This window comes from Corvus kubaryi, unplaced genomic scaffold (genome assembly GCF_017639235.1).
Source record: "Corvus kubaryi isolate FWS band 111438036 unplaced genomic scaffold, C.kubaryi_AGA036_p1.0 split3-73, whole genome shotgun sequence".
Taxonomy (NCBI): domain Eukaryota; kingdom Metazoa; phylum Chordata; class Aves; order Passeriformes; family Corvidae; genus Corvus; species Corvus kubaryi.
The window spans coordinates 29,580,058-29,599,314 of NW_024582091.1; the positions used below are offsets into that span (position 1 = coordinate 29,580,058).

Here is a 19,257-nt window from a genome sequence, read left to right on the forward strand (position 1 = left end):
TTATTCTGACTTAGTGCCTCCCACTGGTTTGTTTTCAAACTAGTACAAAAATACAGTTTAGTACTTCCACATTTCTGTTGAAACTTTTCAAAGAAAAATCCATTATATCCAGCCTTTCAGAATATGGTTCTGCAGCAATATCTGACAGCTTTGTGAAGCTGTAGCTCTTGTAGAAATCATTTAACAAGCCATATGTGCAGAGGGAATTGCATGCACCAGTTTGCAAAGCTAGGGCCTCAGTTTTCAAGCTGGAACTTGATCAAATGTCACTGTAGCTCTCCCCAACACCCAATAATAAAATCTTCCAAGACTTAAAAAGATTTCAAACAGTCTTTGATAAAAAAGTTTTTTAGTAATTCTATATACCTGAATGTATTGACAATACATCTTGTTGATCTTTGCATGAGTTAGGTACTGCTATGTTAATTGAACCTCTTTTAAAAATCTGTCATTATCATCACCCTGTCTACACCCCATCCTTCCTCCTCTCTTTCTTGTCAAACAGCTCCATGTGAGAATGAGGTCAATATTGGGTTGTAATGATTTCTTCACTCATTTCACAGGTACACAGAATTTTTCAGTTGTCCTCAGATCTAAGTACTGAACAAGTTTTAGACTGGTTGAATTTCAAGATGGGATGCAAACTGCTCTATAGAGCTGAGTCACATTCTCTCTGCAAAGAAAAAATAAAGGTGGTAATAATAAAGTAAAAAGGATTAGTCTCTGAAGAGTGTCACTTGGATTCTATACTTTTTTTTACAAGTTTTTCGGCATTTTTTGGCTTCTTTTTTCTACAGCAAGGAATATGCTCTCCCTTTCTCTCTTCTAGACTTGGCTGGTGTATTGAATGAAAACTGTTAAAATGACAGAACATTTGCATTCATTTTATTAACCCATATAAGGGCTACTTAGTGACTAAGGAATTAAGTCTGCAGGGAAGAACTTGCAATGGTTTTGGACAAAAGATGGTTGTTTAGAGGCATTCTGATTTTTTTCTGTTTGTCCCTAGGTGAAAATAAACTGATAGGGGATCTCTTAGTACTTGGCGGAGCAACACTCTACGGCATCTCGAACGTCTGTGAGGAGTACATCGTCCGAAATCTGAGTCGAGTGGAATTCCTGGGCATGATTGGACTCTTTGGCTCCTTCTTCAGTGGAATTCAGCTGTAAGTGAGCAGGTTTGAGCCCCAAAGTCATTCAAATAAGTGCAGCTGTAGCCTGCATTGAGATACACTAACCACCTCTTCAAAATTAGCCCTTTCCTGTGGACCAGGTGTCTTCTAATCTTGGAATTTTTGTTAGTTTTCATATTTCAAATTGGTGATTTGAATAGTAACACAAATTTTTACTGAAGTACTCTAATTCAAGGACCAGTGTCTTCGAGTAGTCACATGAAGAGTGAGAAGACATGTCCTATCATCTTAGTGCTGAAAGACAAGTGGATACTTCATGTGTTAATCTAATCTATGAATAACAAAATCTACAGCTTCCTCTGGTTCTGTTTTATAATTTTAAAAAGTTGCTTTGATTTCTAAACAGGTAGAAAACACATCCCGTCAGAAAGTATTTTACTGGTTCGCTTGTTCTGTGTAACTACATTATGATATGGCGGAAATAATGAAAAAGCCTTTAAGAAAATGGCCTTTTCAATTCAAAAATATTTAGTATTGAGGAGATTGTTGCATGGATTTCAGGATCTATGGGTCTGGTCTATATGCACATGTACCTAACGAGCATCTCAGCTGCAAGCCTAATAGTTGGAAGGTGGCTTCCAGTGTTGTAGTACTGTGACTGATGTAAAAGTAGCCATGCAAGATTGCTGCATTTTGTGCAAGTCTGTCACCCGTGCTTATAACACAGAATGATTTTTATTATTAGTCCAAAACAATTTGCTTCTCTACAGATCTGAGCTACTCTGCTTTTAAGAACAAAGACTAATCAAAAAAACGCAGCCCATCAATTCCTACTTCAATAGTTCTATTTCTTTAGCTAGAAAGCTTATCTATTTATTTGGGATCTGAACAAGGGTCTTAAAATTATTTATGTTAACTAGCTGCCATACAAGCAGTTCCCTTTTCAAAAAGAGGGAATTTAAGAGCATGTAAACATGCCTAGTATCTTTGGCTAAAGCATTTTTTCATGTGTTTGTGATTAAGTAGATACTAACTGATTCTGATGACATCAAAGCAATGCCCTTGTCTTGCTCTGTGTGTGTAAACTGTCATGTAAATGTCTAGTATTCCAGAATTTAATCGTTGTGCCATTACTCCCTCGTGACCCAAGCAGTTAGTCACAATTCAGGGTCTGTGAGCCGTTTTGCTGGTGAGAAGCTGGTCTTGGAACAAGGCATCTTTGTATAAAGAAGACACAAGTGGAAGGAAACAGTAAGAAACCAATTCTTTGCTGAAAGCCCAAAGGTTTTTCTATTCAACCTTTGGCCCAAAATCTCGCTCCAACAGGTTTTTTTCCACTGGCCTCTGCAGCTTTTTGCTGATAGTGCTTTTTGGGCACCTTCCGGAGACCCAACTACACTTAGTTCATACCTGTGCCTTTTTCTTACCTTTACCTGTAATGAATAGCAGAAGTCACACCGTTAAGTGTTCACAGAGATTTAATCTAACTAAATCTATCACTTATTTCAAAGAGCTCTTTCTTTGAAACACTACTGGCCACTTTGGTGCAATATAGGACCTTTAGCTCCTCTAAACTGAAGGAGTCTTAGACTGTAACGTAAAATAAACATATATAATGCCTGTTGTGCAGCAAAGGAAGAGCTAAGGTGTCCGGGGAAACAGTGAATTAATGAGTTGGCTGATTACCCAGACATGGTGGAAAGAGAAGCTTAGTATTTTGAATGTGATTAAAGCAAGGAGGAAGAATATTAGTTTACAAGAGTTGGGGATGTCACAACTACCCAGCAAATGGAGCTAAGGTTATCTGATGGAATCACATAATCATAACGTGGCCCACTTTGTAATGGCCCCCTGAAGGTCATCTGATTCAAGCTCCTACTCAAAGCTAACTCCAAAGTTACATCAAGTTGCTTAGGAACTTGTTCCCTTGATTTCTTGGTATCTCCAAGAATGGAACTGCCAGTCATGATAGGCAACCTGTTCCGGTGTTTGACTAATTTTTTCCCCCTGATATTTAATCAGTTTTCCACATTGCAACTTGTGTCCATTGTCATTCATCCTTCTGTTGTGCACCTCCAAGAAAAGTATGGCTATATTGTCTGTAACTACACATCATGTAGTTAAGATGGAAAATTTATTGTCGTGTCCCCCTTTGCCCCAGCTTAGCCTTCTCTTCTTCACACTAAGCAAACCCTGCTGTTTCAGCATCTCCTCTTACATCCTGTGCTCAACCTCCCTGACCACTGTGATATAATTCCACTGTATTCCCTTCAATTTGTTAATGTCTGTCTTGTTCTGGACAGCCCAAAACTGGATACAGTACTCTGGCTGCTGTCTCACAAACCACATCCTTCAGCTTGCTGGCCAGACTTTTACTAACACAGCTCAGGATGCTGTTGGCCTACTCTGCTCCAGGGACACATTGCTGACTTGAATTCAGGTTGATGTCCATCAGGAATCTAAGGTTTATTACCAGAAAACAACTTTCTATCTGGTCAGCTCCCAGCCTGTACTGTTTCATAGTGTTGCTCTACCCCAGGTGCAGGAGTTAATATTTGCTTTTCTTGAAATTCATGAGGTTTCTTCTCACCCTTTTCTTTAGACGACATTGTAGATAGGCCACCCATCTAATCCATACCTCTTCAGTCTCTAAAGATCTTTAAGGAAATCATGTTGGAAACCTTGCTAAAGTTACAGTAGGTTACAACACATCCTCTCATCCATTCCTTCTCCTTTATTTACTGATCCAGTCACCTCACCTCAAGGCAGTCAGTTGGGTCAGGTTTGCTCTTGAGAAGTCTGTGCTGGCTGTTCCCAGTGGCATCATCTTCATTTCCTGTGAATGGCTTCTGGGAAGATTTGCTCCATAATCTTCCTGAAGGTTAGCATAAGGCTGGCCAGGCTATACTTCTTGTTCTGTGTTAAACTGAATGTTGCATTTCTCTCTTTTCAGTCATCAGGGACCTCCTCCAACTACTGCAACCTTTCAAAGTCCTTGTGATTCCAATTCTTCAGTGCCTCTTGCATCACTAAATGGCCACTTCTGGCAAAGTTTCTCTCACTCCTCTTTGTTTCACAGATCATAAGGAATCACAAGCCATAGCATATTGTTTTATACTTCTTTTGTATTGGCTAAGCAATAATATGAAAGCAATGTTCCTACGTTTAAGTTATGTGAAATTTTTTTTGCCAGACCAAGAGACTTTGCAGTTTGTTTTCATTATATTCTTCAGGAATTGCTGATAAAAGAGACATATGCCTTATGCATGCAAAGACATCTGTCATTTAGTTATTTTGCAGACAAAATAGTCTTATTATTCTGTACACAGTATTAGATTTGCCACACATCAGCAGCAAGCAAATTAGAATTTCCAGCATGCAACTCTTTAGGCTAGATTAATCTGGAAGGTGCTGAGCTCCTGTAGTTTTATTATTAGACTTGGTCTTCCACATGCCACCTTTTGTACTAGGTAATTTGTTTTTCAATCTGTATAATTCCATGTTTTATACTTGTTTAAAATAGGGCTCAGACCAGCATGCAGAGTTCTGCACAGCAGGATTTATCTGGAAATCACACAGATAGAGAAAGCAGTTACCTGAGTGAAGACCGAGCTTGGGAGATACCTTATCTCCAAGGGTCTGTTTGCCTGGACTTGTTGCCACCTTAGAATTTTATGGATCTGTGATTTTGATATTAATGTACAATGCAAGATTTACAAGATATTGAAAGTGGACTTTTGCAGGTTTGCCCATCCTTTGCTTATTATCCTGACTTTCACTGCTGCGACTATTTGGTTTCTCTCAGTGTGTAACAAATCACAGTATGCTTCCCAAAGCCAGTCTGTGATATCTATTTTTTTTTACACTGCAGAGCTACTCTGAAGTGTGAATAACTCAGATAGATACATTATTAATAATTAACATTCAAAAGCTTTCAGAATATTAAGTCAGAAGAGTACAAGGGGATTGAGCATTTAGGGGAATGGTCATGTAGAGCAGGTGTATATATAAAGCTGAAAATAAACCAGGGCAAATTGTATGCTATTACATCTGATTACTGCCCTGAAGATCTTTCAAATACACAGGCACAGGGATAATGCCAGAGTGGGTTAGCAAACTCTGATTGCATTCGGTTCCTACAGGGATTTTTTGTTATAAAGTTATTTATGTTGTTTTGTCCAGCATTTGAATTGAATGAGTGGAAGTAATTTAACTTCTGTTCTCCTCCATCAAATTCTGCCTTCTCTTCTCTTCTAGTGCAATCATGGAACACAAAGAGCTGTTGAAAGTCCCCTGGGATTGGCAAATAGGTAAGAACACACTTTACCTCATTGAAGATAGTTGCTGAAGGAGGCATGGAGACAACCGGTGTTTGGGGAGGTGGCCACAGAGTTTCAGGGGAGCCAATGTTTGTGACTTTTCTACTGTTTACTGCCAAGGGTTGAGCCACATGCCTCATAACTGTTCTTAAATGGTCTGTCCTTCAGCACCGTGTTATGCCCTCCTTGCACCATTAGGTTAAGCTTATGAATGCTGTAAGGTAATCATTCAGACAGCCATGAAGTAAAACAATAATGGGGTTCCAATTCTAAGATTCAGTGCAACATGGGACAATAAATGAGGTAGTCATTAAGAGCCAAACCTTTTCAACAAAAGCCAAAGAAAGAAAATGGAACCTAACAAAAAAACCTAAAAAAGTACTTGCAGTGCGTATTATAGCCTCATAAACTCACTTCCAGGGGGAGCATTTCTGTATGGAAGTGTTTAATTGCTTTCCAAATAGTCCTGGTAGAATATAGCAGATGTGTCCTTTAGACAAGCTTTGGGAGCATCGTGCCCGGTGAAGCTGTTATGGTGTTCTGCCAAGCAGGGATTGCATTTTCCTGTTTCAGTTTGGAAGCTGAGTTTATGTCTCCCTTCTAATTCGTCCAATGAATTATTTGTTTTAAAAGCAAATTGATATTATGGGGAGTCCCTGTAATCACTCTTCCGCTATTTATGACAATAGAAGAAATAAAAGAATACTAGTAGCATAGATCTGATTGATTGCAGAGGATTCAAGCTTTGGCAGTCCATTGACAATCAGTCTTTGCCTAGTTTCAGACTGAACATCAAAATGAAACTCAGAAGTGTGCAAAACCAACTGATTATGTGGGGAATCCCTGAGGGGAGCGGATACAAATTATGGAATACAGCTGGTTTCTTTAAACTTAATTCACAATTTCCTTTCATTGTCCTAAACCTTGATAAATACAGCACATTTTTCACAAAACACTGCAGCTGGAAATCTTGGAAATTTGATGGTTGAGCTGAAAAACTAAGTGACAAATCAATTTAAAGTATCCATGGAGAAACACTCTCAACTGTGTACTATAAGTGTATTGGCCTTCTTTAATCTGAGATAATTAGCATAATTGCATCAGTGTTTGTTTACATTTCATGAGAAGGAGCTTAGGGACATAATTAATCTGGTACTGATGGAACTAGCAGTGGTCGTAGTGAATTAATCTATTATCCATGTAAGTGTTGTATATACTTCTGTGAGATTTCTGTTCTAACTCAATATCAGTGAAATGTGCTGTTAAAATAAGGTCTTACTTCATCTGTAATGCCGCTAAAATGTCATTGAAAGTTGATTACTAATACTGAAGAGTCCTTATGCTTCACAAGGCTGAGATCATCTTAGCAAAAGCATCATAGAGATGTACTTGTTTTCTTATAGCAATAATTGGAAATGTGGTGTAGTTGAACATGGATTAAATGGTGACAGTTCTGTAGTTCTCCCGTGTCTTTCAGTGCACCTGGTGTACTTTTCATTGCATTGGCAGTGATACAAGATTGTCGACAAGTGATTGACAAATCTGTGTCAGGGAGTTCACAGCCTTGTCCAGAGTAGTTATCCACTGCGACAGACTCAAACCTGCAGTCCAGCAGAGTTAAATCATCAGCCATCCAAATTGTGGTGATAAAGTCACAGCAGGCAACCTAATAAATAACTCAAGGTGGCCCGTTGCCATCTGCCATAATTGTGCTTTTGAGATTGGATGAGCTACCTTTTAACTGATGCAAATGGTTTTTAAATATAAAGATCTAAAGCCAATCTGTTATGTCTATCATGTTTAAAACAGGCTGTGGCCCTCCTGGTGTTAATTTTGGAAATTGCCCTGATACATATCATCATCTTCACACTTAGTGTGAATCAATGTAGCTCTGTTTGAATCCTTGAGGTTTTAAGTATTAATACTTGCTGACAACCAGACTGAAAGGAGGATGATTAAATATTTTTGACTGAGTGGTTTCATATGAGACCATGATGTGTTTTATAGCAATAGATGAAATAGTAAGGAATAAATTCACATCAGTTTTATTTAAGAGAAAAGCCCGTTTGAAGCTCCAAGGAAGTTCCCTTTGTTACTGGGGGTTTGAATATTTCTGAATGGTCTTGGTTCCAAGATAGTATGAAAGATCATAACTGATTCCATTTCACGCCAATTAAACATTTGCTTTTGGAGTAAAAGCACAAAGGCAACATTTGTGCATCGTTGCACCGTGCAACATTCAACCAGCATGCTCAGGAACAAGACCAGCAGTTCTCAAGTCAGGTTGGTCTTAATGGTACTTTATTTAGGCTATTTTAGAATGGTCCCTAGGGACAGATCCTGCCCATTTGTGTGAAGACAGCAAGTCTAAAGAGAAATGGAGAAATACTGAGGGACTGGGGCTCGTTCAGCCTGTGGAAAAGAAGTTACCTACAAGGAGGTTATCAAAAGGACAGAGCTGAGGTCTTCACAGGAGGATGAGAGACAACAGGCAGAAGTTCAAATGACAGATTGAGACTGGATAAAAGGAAAATCTTCACACTGAGGACAGGCAGGCAGCAGAGCAAGTTGCCCAGAGAGGTTCTGGAATCTGCTGGGACTGCAGCACTAGTGGCAATTCCCAAGGCTGCTATTTGCACTGCATGGGTACCTGAGGAGGCTGAGGCTTCAAGCTGCTGACTTAAAACATATTTTTAGTCTCAGAACCGGCCCTCTAAGAAGCAATATCTGAAAATCATATGATGTTAATTTCAGTTTTTATTATCACCACTAAATGCCACCCAGCTGGTGGATTTTACATGTATTTTTAAGCTGTAAATTAAATGCCACTTTATATTCACCTCTGCTAAGACAGCTACAGTTCAAGCAATTTTCCACTGGAACTGAAATGCCCTTTGGAAAAGCAGCATGTGAAGTCCATGTAGTTGTCTGTCAAATAATGTGAACGCCGAGGCAGTACCATAAAATTATACCATAAGTTGAGTACATAAACCAGCAAAGCTGTGTTCAATCCAGACAACAGGAGGCTTGGCGGACCACCTGGTGATTTGCAGAGTGTTCTTTGACAATGCTGACTTCTGATCCAGAATGGCTTTAGTGCCTGACCTGTTCTTCTTAAGCCTGAAAGAAAAGCTGGCTTAATGCTCCTGTATGCAAACAATTTCCCATTCACCAAAACTACACTCCATATGGTGCAATCATTTGCCTGCTACAGAAGAGTTGCAGAGTTTGAATAAAGCACCTTTCAAGCACTGCCCAGAACTTAAATCTGTTACCAGTTTACAATGCATGCCTTATGAATTTGCTACCTATAGGTAAAATCAGTTTTTTACCATGATGGTCCATATTCTGAATATAAACTCAAATTCCTTATCGTGCCATAACATCTATGGACACTGATAGTTTGTGTCTGCTGAATTTGTTTCAGTTGAATGTACACTTCAGTTCATACGTTTCTAAAGGATTCAATCTGTCACAGCCGATTTTGTCCTTTAGATAGCGTTTCTAAAGAATTTTTAACTAGATGGACCCATATGCCGATACATGTCCATTATATGGCCTTTTTATTTTTTTTATCCTTTCTAGTCCCTTAGAGGACTTTGGCAATCAGATTTTCTACAACTTTTAGCCGATAACAACATGTTCTGAAGAGCTAGCATCAGTCTAAATTTAGGCTCATGCACATATCCATTGGGAATTCTGTAGCATACGGCAGCCTAAGAAATATAATTTGCATGAGAGCAGATGAGTAAAATGTTTGCTGGTTTTTTAACTTCATATTGATTAATTTGCCTTGGGATTTATCAAGTAATAACTCAAGCAATTAATTCTTTTCCAGTAAGTTATTTAGGGTTTTAAATTTATTTAGATTTTCACTGTAATGTATTTTTATTATATTAGCGTCTAACAATCTAATTTGTGTGAGGCAATCTGTAAACATGTGACAGGAAAGAGTTTCAGCTCACAAAAGCTTTATTAAGGAAGGCAGACAAAAAGGAGTAGAGGAACAGAGGTTCAAAACTATAAAGTGATTTGTCAGTTTTGGTGGCAAAGTAGGACTAGGACCTCTGACACTTGAGTGCTGTCCTCATGCATTCATCCATTTGCTCATTAACTCCTCTGCAAATAATTTTGCATTCATTTTTTGGGTCCATTCACAGAAAATACTGTGTGCTCCATCCAACTCAAATGAACTCACTTGATGTTGGTGACATTCAGCTCCTTAAGAGACTAGATTTGATATGTCCAAATGCATAATTATGTCCAAATTCATGTTGGACATGAAGTAGTCACTGGAAGTATAAGACATCAATTTGAAACAACTCTGCTGTTATGGAGATCCCAAAGGACATCATTTCCACTGTTGGTTTTCACTCTCTCTATATGTGTATACTATTAATTGGAATGTTTCTTTGACAAAGCATTATTCTTTCTTCTCCTAAAACACACCCCTCCTCCTCCTAACAAAGTCATTTCTGCAGGCTGTGGAAGGTCACTTTGCTTCTTGTTTCTCTTCTGCAGGTTTGCTGTACGTCGGCTTTAGTGCCTGTATGTTTGGCCTCTACAGCTTTATGCCAGTGGTCATAAAGAAAACCAGTGCTACTGCAGTCAACCTCTCCCTACTCACAGCTGACCTGTACAGCCTCTTCTGTGGATTATTCCTCTTCCACTACAAGGTATGTGGAAATGAGAGATGTATTTGGGGAATAGCAGTATGCCTGAAGAAACATCAATGCAGAACAAGGAAACAAAAGAAGCCTCCAAGCTTTGCTAGGTCTAAACAGTAAAAGTGCAAGTTGATTTTTTTACTTCAGGCTTCCTACACTAAAAACAATTTTATTTTATAATTTTGAGCTCATTTGGTCTTTCTGTTATAAGTTTTAAGATTTGAGTACCTGCTATGATTCAGTGGCTGATGATGCAGTGGCTACACTGCATCATTATTTTCATCTTACTTATCAAAGCATCAGCCACTGCATCAATAATTTCATCTTACTTATCAAAGGTAACTTTCAACTGCTGTGAACAGACCTAAGGTGGCAGCATGAAGGGAAGGACTCTCCCAAAATTCCCATAGATTTTTTTTGCCTGGGAATAAGGTTGTTTCATTCATACTGATTCTGAATTTATAACTAAATTGTCCATATATTACACCTTTCTGTTGGCCATACCAGTGGCTTGCCTCTTATTGTAAATGCCAAAATGTGCAGCATATTTGTGTTGAAGTCAAACTTTGACCTCCCAGGTCCTCTAATACTTAAAACACCATGTTGTACAGAACCACATTTGACCTCCAGTTACAAGGAATGGCACTTCATTATTGACAAGTATCCCCCCCACAGTGTCCATCCTGTGAAAATGACATTGTGGTGCTGGAAGCAATTGCTTTGTATCATCATTTATTCATAGGAGGGAGGTTTCTTGATAGCTAAAATTGTGTTAGAAGTGTTAGGCAAAAGAAGGCTTAAAATTCTGAGTGTCTAATCAACTCAAATCAGATTTTGTGATAGTAATAGTACCTGAATGAATCTGAATGAGACAGTGAAAGTTCGAAGCTTCAGAGTCCAACACAAAATTGTTCGTCACTATTGTCTTTTATTTTGGTTTTTTTGGCTTTGAGAATTTTGAAGGCAGAAGAGAAGCAAGAATAGAAACAAAAATTTGACTGAAAACACAGTGTGGGAATTGTCTGCTGCTTTGCAGCTCTGTCTCATGGTGATGTGGTTTCTCCTTCTTTCTGCCTCATGCTTCAAACCCAAAGTGTTTGACACTAGGTATAAGCTGAAAACTGTTATCTGTTCCTAGCAATATTATTTGGTACCACAGATAAATATATTTAGTGGTGTTAGTCCACTGTTTCTAAGAAAAATTACTAAATTACACTGTAAAAGGCAAATGTGATTCTGAAAACAGTGGTACTAGCAAAATCAAACTCTGATAGAGGGAGAGACTCAAAAGGCAGCAGAGGTTGGACAGCTCTGTGCTCAGCATTGCTCAAACATAACAAAAAAGGCAATTTTGCAAATGCAAGCTTTAAAGTTCAGGCACTTGAAAGGCAAAAGGCACATAAAAAGTTTGATTTCTTCCCTGTGTCTAGTTGATGGATACATTAGCAGAGCCAGGAAGGCAGAATTTTCAGCTTTATTGACACCCATCTTTCTGCAGTAAGTGCATGTCAGCTCTCATCCATAGTGGCATCTTGGTCTCTCTTTAAGACTGTATGGAAAAAGTGCTCAAGAGTAGAAGGCTCAGAACTGAAATGTTTTTTGGTTGAAAGCATCCATCTCAGCATGTGTCCTGATAAACTGGTTGAGTTCCACATCTGAAGTAACTGATGGTCCCCTCTGCCCCTTGCTCTTCTTATTAGAAAACCAAAAATCTCATTCTCCTATGGTTGATGTATATATCATGCTGTCACTCTCATAAACTCTTATCAGACTGTTACTTAAACCTATTTAGGTTTTTTGCCCCCATTGCTGTCCTTGGCAGACTTTCAGAACATTACTTCTCCAATAGTTACAAACCTCCTTATTTCCAGCATAAATTTACTTGTGCCTGGTTTTGGTCCATTCATCTTCCTACCAAGAGTATCCATTAGCAGGAAGAATGCTCATCTCCATGGCATTTATTCCATTGGTACATCAGTAGAGAGGAATCGTATTTTCTCTCAGTCCCTACTTCACTGATCAGAGCAAGTCCTTCTCTGCACCTCATCTGGTTGGATTTCATCCTCTCTGAGACAGCCCCTTCAGCTTGAGGTCCTGGTCCCTCCATCTGGTTGGATTTCATCCTCTCTGAGACAGCCCCTTCAGCTTGAGGTCCTGGTCCCTCCAGCACCTGGTGCAATGCTTTTGTCTCTGCTTCTCTAGAAAGCCAGTTACCCCATAGATAGCAAGCCTGCATTGACATTTTTCATCACTGCATTTCTTTTGTGATTTGTACTCATCCTGAGATCCATACAATTCACGTGTCTCTCCTTTGTTCTTCCCAGCTGAAGTGTTGATAAAGAGAAGACCTTTATCAGGGCTTTGTGAAAGGACCTTTACCTGAAATGTAGCATCAACTTCTCAAGCTGTCAGTGTCTCCTTTCACACCCTTCAAACTTACATTGCAGACAAAATTTGAAGAGAGAGGTTGTGTGCGAAGATCTAGATTTAAAACTCCACTTAGTTATTTGGTTTCCTCTTTACTTACCATGTTTTTATCCTTAGATGACCTCCTCCTTTCCTTTCTGGCTTGCTATCAGGTAGCATTTTATCTGAGGAAGCAGAACTGTGAAATGTGTAACTTGCACTCAATAATGAAGTCTGATATGTTAGCATTAAGTGATCTAAATTAATTCCCCTCCTAGGACTGTGTACACTTGCTTGTTTCCTAGCTTTTAAAGAGCTGTTTCATTCCTAGCCCAGCTGTACGTCTCATGCAGCTGCTTCTGCTTTTTGCTGCACGGGCCAATGGGCACAGCCCCACTTCACTGGGAAGGAAATGGGTTTATGCTGAAGTAGGATCAACTGAGTGGTTTAGTGTCCCTTGCAGAATGTCATTTTATGAGGCTTTCAAGAAACAGTTGTGATTTTTCCCTGTGCTGCTACTTTTATCACCAGACAGGTTTATTGCACCCTTAGCAGTAAATCTATGAAAATCCATGGACAATGCAGGAAACAAGTTTAACTGGGCTTTAGAGCCTTTGAAACCAAACTAAAGAGAAGATTGCCTTTGAAGTATTTTGATTCATTAGCATTTCATTTTTGTATAATACAGCCTTGCAACATCATTACATGCAAGACATGAGTGAGTTGATAAACAGCTGCATCTCTAGTCTTACCCCACATGCAGGCATCTTCCTAGCACATTGAACACTTCCCAGGCCCATGGAAGCCAGATATTCAGCTTGTTAACTTGACACAACTCTGGTGATATACATGTAATTCAAGATGTTAAATGTTCAAGATTTTATTGCATTAAAATGTGATAATATATAGCTTTCAATTGGAGATAGATTACTAGATTGTAATGCATCATTCTTAAAATTTCTTGCATCCCCCAAATAAAAGCTGTCTGTCTAGTTCTTCTGTAATCGGTAATTGATTCCAAATATTCCAGCAGATGGAGAAATGTGTCTGCCCACTTTGGTAGCTCAATATCCACCACTGCCATAGCATTTAAGTATACAACACCATATCTTCAATACTTTTTTTTAATTCTCACCATATTGACATGTATTATACAGTTTTTATGTTCAAAACTTTCCTAGCTGTCTGCTCTCATTTTACCTCCTACTTTAGCACAAGTAACAGGACTGTCCTTGGCCGTTCTTTGTTATGGATACGTGGACACGAGTGGTGCTAAAAAATTCAGGGCTGCCTCTCCGGGTGCACAGGGTTAGAACTTTTGTATAAATATGGGGGCATTTTTTCTTAAGGCTATTCTTTTCTACATTTCAGTCTTAGCCTTAGCTCTTTTGTTATGTGAACTTTAGACTTATTACTTTTCCTTTGCAAGCTCTGTGTTGTCTGTACTCATTCTAAGCAAATTGGGTTCTCACTAAATAATCTAAGCAGTTTATTTTATATTTTCCAGGAGCTAGGGCATGAATACTGATTGTGTCCTGGACCAGCAGGTTGAGTCACACTATATTATATCATTACCTAGCAAGCCAAGCACAATCAATTATATTATGCATTGGCAAATTCATTCATTACTTTATCCAAGATGCAGATATAAAAACCCAGAGTTTCTGGATATAGTAGCAATTCCCTAATGAAGAAAATGCATGTATTTCATAATAAATCAGGGAAGCCATGCATCTTGATTTAGAATCTCAGAGAGTATCTGTGCAAAGGACTTGGATGCACAGATAAACATGATACTCAAAACCTTTCAGAACCAGAAATGTGAAATTATGCTGGGTGAAACCTCATTTGCTGATATTCACTAATGTTTCTAAAAATTACTTTTCAATGCTAATTCTGACAGCATCCCTCCAATGGAAGGGAGCAGATGACAGCCTTCCCATTACATCAAGAAATAAGCCATGCAGGAGACTGGGGTTTAACTAAATGGAGAAGAAAGGGTGCAGTCTGGGGGAAGGGGGTTCCAGGTTCTTTTTTGCCAGCACAGATCCTAAGCAATGCCTGTGAATTTGGAATTTACATAGTCTTCACTGTAGTGAAAATGTGAGCCTTGCTAGAAATATGAATCTCACTGAAGCCAGTGTGAGATCTCCTGCTGTCTTTGGTGCACTTCAGTTCATTTTCCTAAATTAGGAAAGCCTGCCACTCAAGGAATAATCTTCAAAAAAATTCGGTTTCATGACTATACAGATGAAACCTTATTGTGACTCTATATGCTTCAGGCAGTCCTGAGTTTTGTTGAAGCAGGATGGATACAAAGTCTGTGGGTTGATAGCAGGAGTTAAATAAAGTTGGTTTGGTTTGGGGGAGGATTGTTTGTTTATTACTTTGATTTTTATTTCACAGACATCCATAAACATCTGAGAGATTTTTCCCAAACCTCTGATCTAACTAAGAAAATACTTCAGTTTATGTTCTCACCTTTTTTTTTAAACTTCCCTGAAAGCATAAGCTGAAGTCAGTAAGATCCTATTCTTTGCTTGCACTTGTTAGGGAACTAACACTGACCTATTTTAAACTTTGACAGTGGTGTTGTCAGTGGTGCTGTCAGTGGTGCATCATTATTTCTAGTGGAACAGGCAGTAGAGGCTAAAATACTAGTTTTTTACACTATTACTTCCTCAGTCATATACTTTAAGGTACTTTCCTGATGAAATTGGGTATGCAAGCTGCTTGGCCCATAAATTTTCTGTTTGAATGGAATTTAATTGCACAGGGCTTTTATCCTTGTGAATACTTCTAAGCCTTTGATAATAATGAGGATATTACTTGTTAATTCTTTATGTCATTGGTAATGTGCAAAAACCGAAATTCATGTTTCCTTTCCTTTTCCAAAGTACTAAATTTCTTACATGGGGACTCCCTCTCAACAAGTCTGCTCCCCTTTCATCGAAGCAGCATCTCAAAATCTTCTTTTTCACATTTCTTTAAATTTATTTATTTCATTAGTTAGCTATTTGAATTTCCTTCTCCAAATTATAGTCAATTAGAGAATAGTTAGGTGTCTGTATTTTAAAAGCTTGAGGTGGAAAGGAGTTAGGTGTGTCTTAGGTCGCATTTGAATTACTGTGACAGAAAGGGCCCCATCCACTCATCCTTTTTGTGGTGGTGCAGGATGGCATACAATAAAAAAGCTATGAAGTAAAATGACAGAAAAGAGTAGAAGCTGGAAAACTAAATGCCTCCCACCAAGATATTGCACGGCCTGATAAATTTTTAACAACACAGCGCAGATATGGCAGCTTTTTCAAAATGCTGCATTTCTAAAAGGATGTCTTCCTTTCACAGTGCTATCTTGCAATAGATTCATTAGTTGCAAAGCATGAATAGTGAAACATGGATACTCACTCTTTGGAAGCCATCAAGAAGGGTGTAAATGATGTGGCATTCGTATTGCAGGAGTTATGATAAAAGCTTCAATTTCAAATATATTTTTTCAGACACTAGCTCATCATAAATGTCAAGTTTTCTAGCTTGTTTTCAGTGCTTTTAGCTTGGGATTTTTTTCCTTTGGTCTCATGTTAGAAGTCTGCACACAACAGAACTGATTTGAAGTTTTCTAGGAAAATGCATTTTTGTTGGAAAGGCCTAATTATCAAAACAGAAATGTTGAGTAAGCACATCTTGATCTCAGAGTACTCCAAAGGAAACACCACCACCACCCCCCTTTTATTGTGGGTAACTTTTGAATCACATCTTTCTGTGTCTCAGTGTCACAATCTTCCTGCATACCTCAAATGTTAAAATGTAAAATTTATGGGACTAGTGAAGAAATTATTAGGGAATTGGTATGTTGGTGGGGAGGAGGGGTAGTTCAGGATGCTGTTTCAGTTTGCATGTAATTTGAAGTCACTGCTGTCCAAGTCAGAAGAGGTGATCCCAGAAGTCCCTTCTCTTCCCACCTCTGCACTCAAGCTCAACAACACTTCAGACATGTGAGGGCTAGAACAGCCAAGGGGAGGCAACAGCATGGTACTGGAATATGCAGTGGTATCCTTATGTTTAGCATGTAGCCTCCACGTGTCAGTCATTTTCATTTGGAGTTATTCATTTGATATTATTAACTGGAAGGTGTACACAAAGCCAGGTGTTGTAACAATGGGCTTTGAGCCCTTGGAAACAAGTAACAGCCATCTCATACTGCTTGTTTGAATTAGTTTTGTGTTCTAATATAAGTAAAAAGTTGTTCAGAGTTCTCTTAAATATACCACAAGAGTAGATTGTGAAGTATAATTGTTACAATCTGAAGGAAATAAGTATCTTTTAATTCCTACACAGTATGAGAGTTTGAACACATTAGGGGAAATATTCCTGTTATTGGAATTAACTCTTGGATAATAAATCTTCAACGAAACCATATTGATTTTAAAGGTGATGGTGAATATGGGCTGAAAAAGGAAATCTTGGGGATCACAGAATAAAAAATGCATAATATCAAAGAACCAGAAAATGGATTGCAAACTGCAGAGCAAAAAATATTGTAGCAAATAAGTACCTTTTTCTTTATCACAAGAAAAAATGCAGGCAGAAAAAACATAATAAACTCATCCTGTCTAAAGATATGGATCTTACTGACAACATACTTTTTCTTAATGATGTTCAATGAATATGAAAACAAAGACCAAGGGGCTAAGTTTCATAATTACTTGCTAGGGAAAAAATCAGCATAAATGAGAACCTCAGCATTTCCCAAGACAAGCATACATTTGAAGACAAGGGAGTACAATGAATGTGTTGAGTTACATATCTCAGTAATAATTTGCAACCCAGAGGAGACAGACAAAAAAAAAAAAGTCATGAATTAGCAAGGCAGCAGTTGCATTCAAAAGCTAAAACAAGTTTCAGTTACTGAAAATCTGCAATATTTTCAAATTATGATTCTTTTAATTGGATGCTATTTTCACCTTTGCATATGGAAATAAAGACTGAAGTTCCTCAGAGATGTAGACAGAATCATCTTTGAAAGAAAGTGCTAAGGGTTAAATACAATCATTTCATTACAAAATTGGGAGATTTGTTACAGAACTTAGTTCATCTTTATTTCAATAAGTGACCGGAAAAGAAGGTGGAAGTGTGCAAAGGATTATGTCTGGCTTACAAATTATGCCATGGTCTATGAGCTGCCGGGAAGGAACATACGTAAAATCTGTTTTGGTGTATGACTGGATTGAAGTGCTTATTCCAGTTGTGCCTCCTACCAGCCAAATCAGTGAATGCTACAGACACACAGGGTTAAAGCATCCACATCAGCTTCTACTTCCTACCAAAATGGAGGAATGGATCAATATGCAAAAAAACCATCAGTTAGGAAATGTCACTTCTACATGTTTTCAATCTAAGCAGTGGAGTATTTCATTAGTTTCTAGAACATCTACAAAAAATATCTTCTTTTTGTCTAAACTCCCCCTTCCCACTAAACTGGAAGTTTTCAAACCCATGGTATGGGATAGATGTTGGACAATCAGCACTGCTGACAAGCAATTTCATTAGCTGGACTAAACTACTGGAATTATTCCCACCACCTACATGGGTTAAGTTTAGCAAGGTAGAAGGCTAAGAAGGCTCATAATGGGTCTGAAGGAGATTTTAATAGCTTTGACTTAAAGTAATCTGAATTTTATATCTTAAGGACAAGAGGACAATTTGTAGGGGAGAGCTCCAGATGCAAACAAACGATCTCTTTAAAAAATTGTTAGAAATAAACAGAAAACAAGGAATCACAAAAGAAAACTAATACTGTGCAGGTAAAAAAGAAAAGGAGTGAAGTCTAATTACTGTACAAGATAAACCAAGCTTGGCAATGAAGAAAAAAGCAGTGAAAAGTTCTTCTTGTATATTAAGAGAAGAAATAGTTTTGCTATGCAAGGACAGTGGAGGCCAAAATTAAACTACCTTTTTCTTGGCACCAAAATAAAATTGGGACCTTCTGTCATATTCAGTAAAGATGAGAGTTAAGTGCGAAGGCAATGCACCATCTTTAATAAAAATGGAAATTACTACGTCAGAAGTGGAAACAGAATGCAATAATCTGAATGCTTCAAAGCTTATGAATATAGACAGTTGGAATAATTTGATATGGAGTAGACAATAAAATCGGAAGTAGACATAATTAGGGGCATGGAGATAGATGGAAAATTGGATGAAATGCAAGCTGGTTCACAAAAGACAGATAATCCATTCTAAATCTGATGTCTGTCTGATAATTTAACAGATTTTTGTAGAGAGAAGTCAAATGGTAGATCTGTTGAACAGTGCAGCACAGAAAATTATCAGTTAAGATAAAGAACAGAATTAGTGGTGTAAAGATTGGAAGCCAGGTGAGAAACTGGCTAATGAGTATAAAGGACAAGGCAATGCACTGAGAGAGAAATAGCTTGCTTGAAGGAGCTCACTGATGGAGGTCCCAAAGAGTTGGTCTGAAGACCAGTCTTGTGTAGCAACTGTAGTAATAGATTTGGCACCCTCAGTAGGAAGAAGAATTAGAATAATCAGGCAACTAGAACTGGCTGACACTGAGAAATGCTGTGAAGCACAGAGTGCGAGGCAGTGTCTGTGGCAACAGATGGGAAGAATTTGAGCATGGTTGTGACAAAGCTGTTTCCAAATGAGTCTGTCTAGGTATTTCTGGTATTGATGGAGAAGTGCTAATGCCATAGGACAGGACAACTTACC

The 19,257-nt window shown here is 38.3% G+C and overlaps 1 protein-coding gene across 1 annotated transcript in view; it reads left to right on the forward strand.

Moving 5' to 3' along the window:
• SLC35F1 (solute carrier family 35 member F1) overlaps positions 1 to 19,257 on the forward strand; it is a 230,614-nt gene that overhangs the window by 198,887 nt on the left and 12,470 nt on the right. The window contains exons 5-7 of the mRNA XM_042016858.1: positions 1,010 to 1,166; positions 5,391 to 5,443; positions 9,974 to 10,128. Of these exons, the coding sequence (XP_041872792.1) occupies positions 1,010 to 1,166; positions 5,391 to 5,443; positions 9,974 to 10,128 (365 nt within the window). The remainder of the gene's footprint in view (positions 1 to 1,009; positions 1,167 to 5,390; positions 5,444 to 9,973; positions 10,129 to 19,257) is intronic.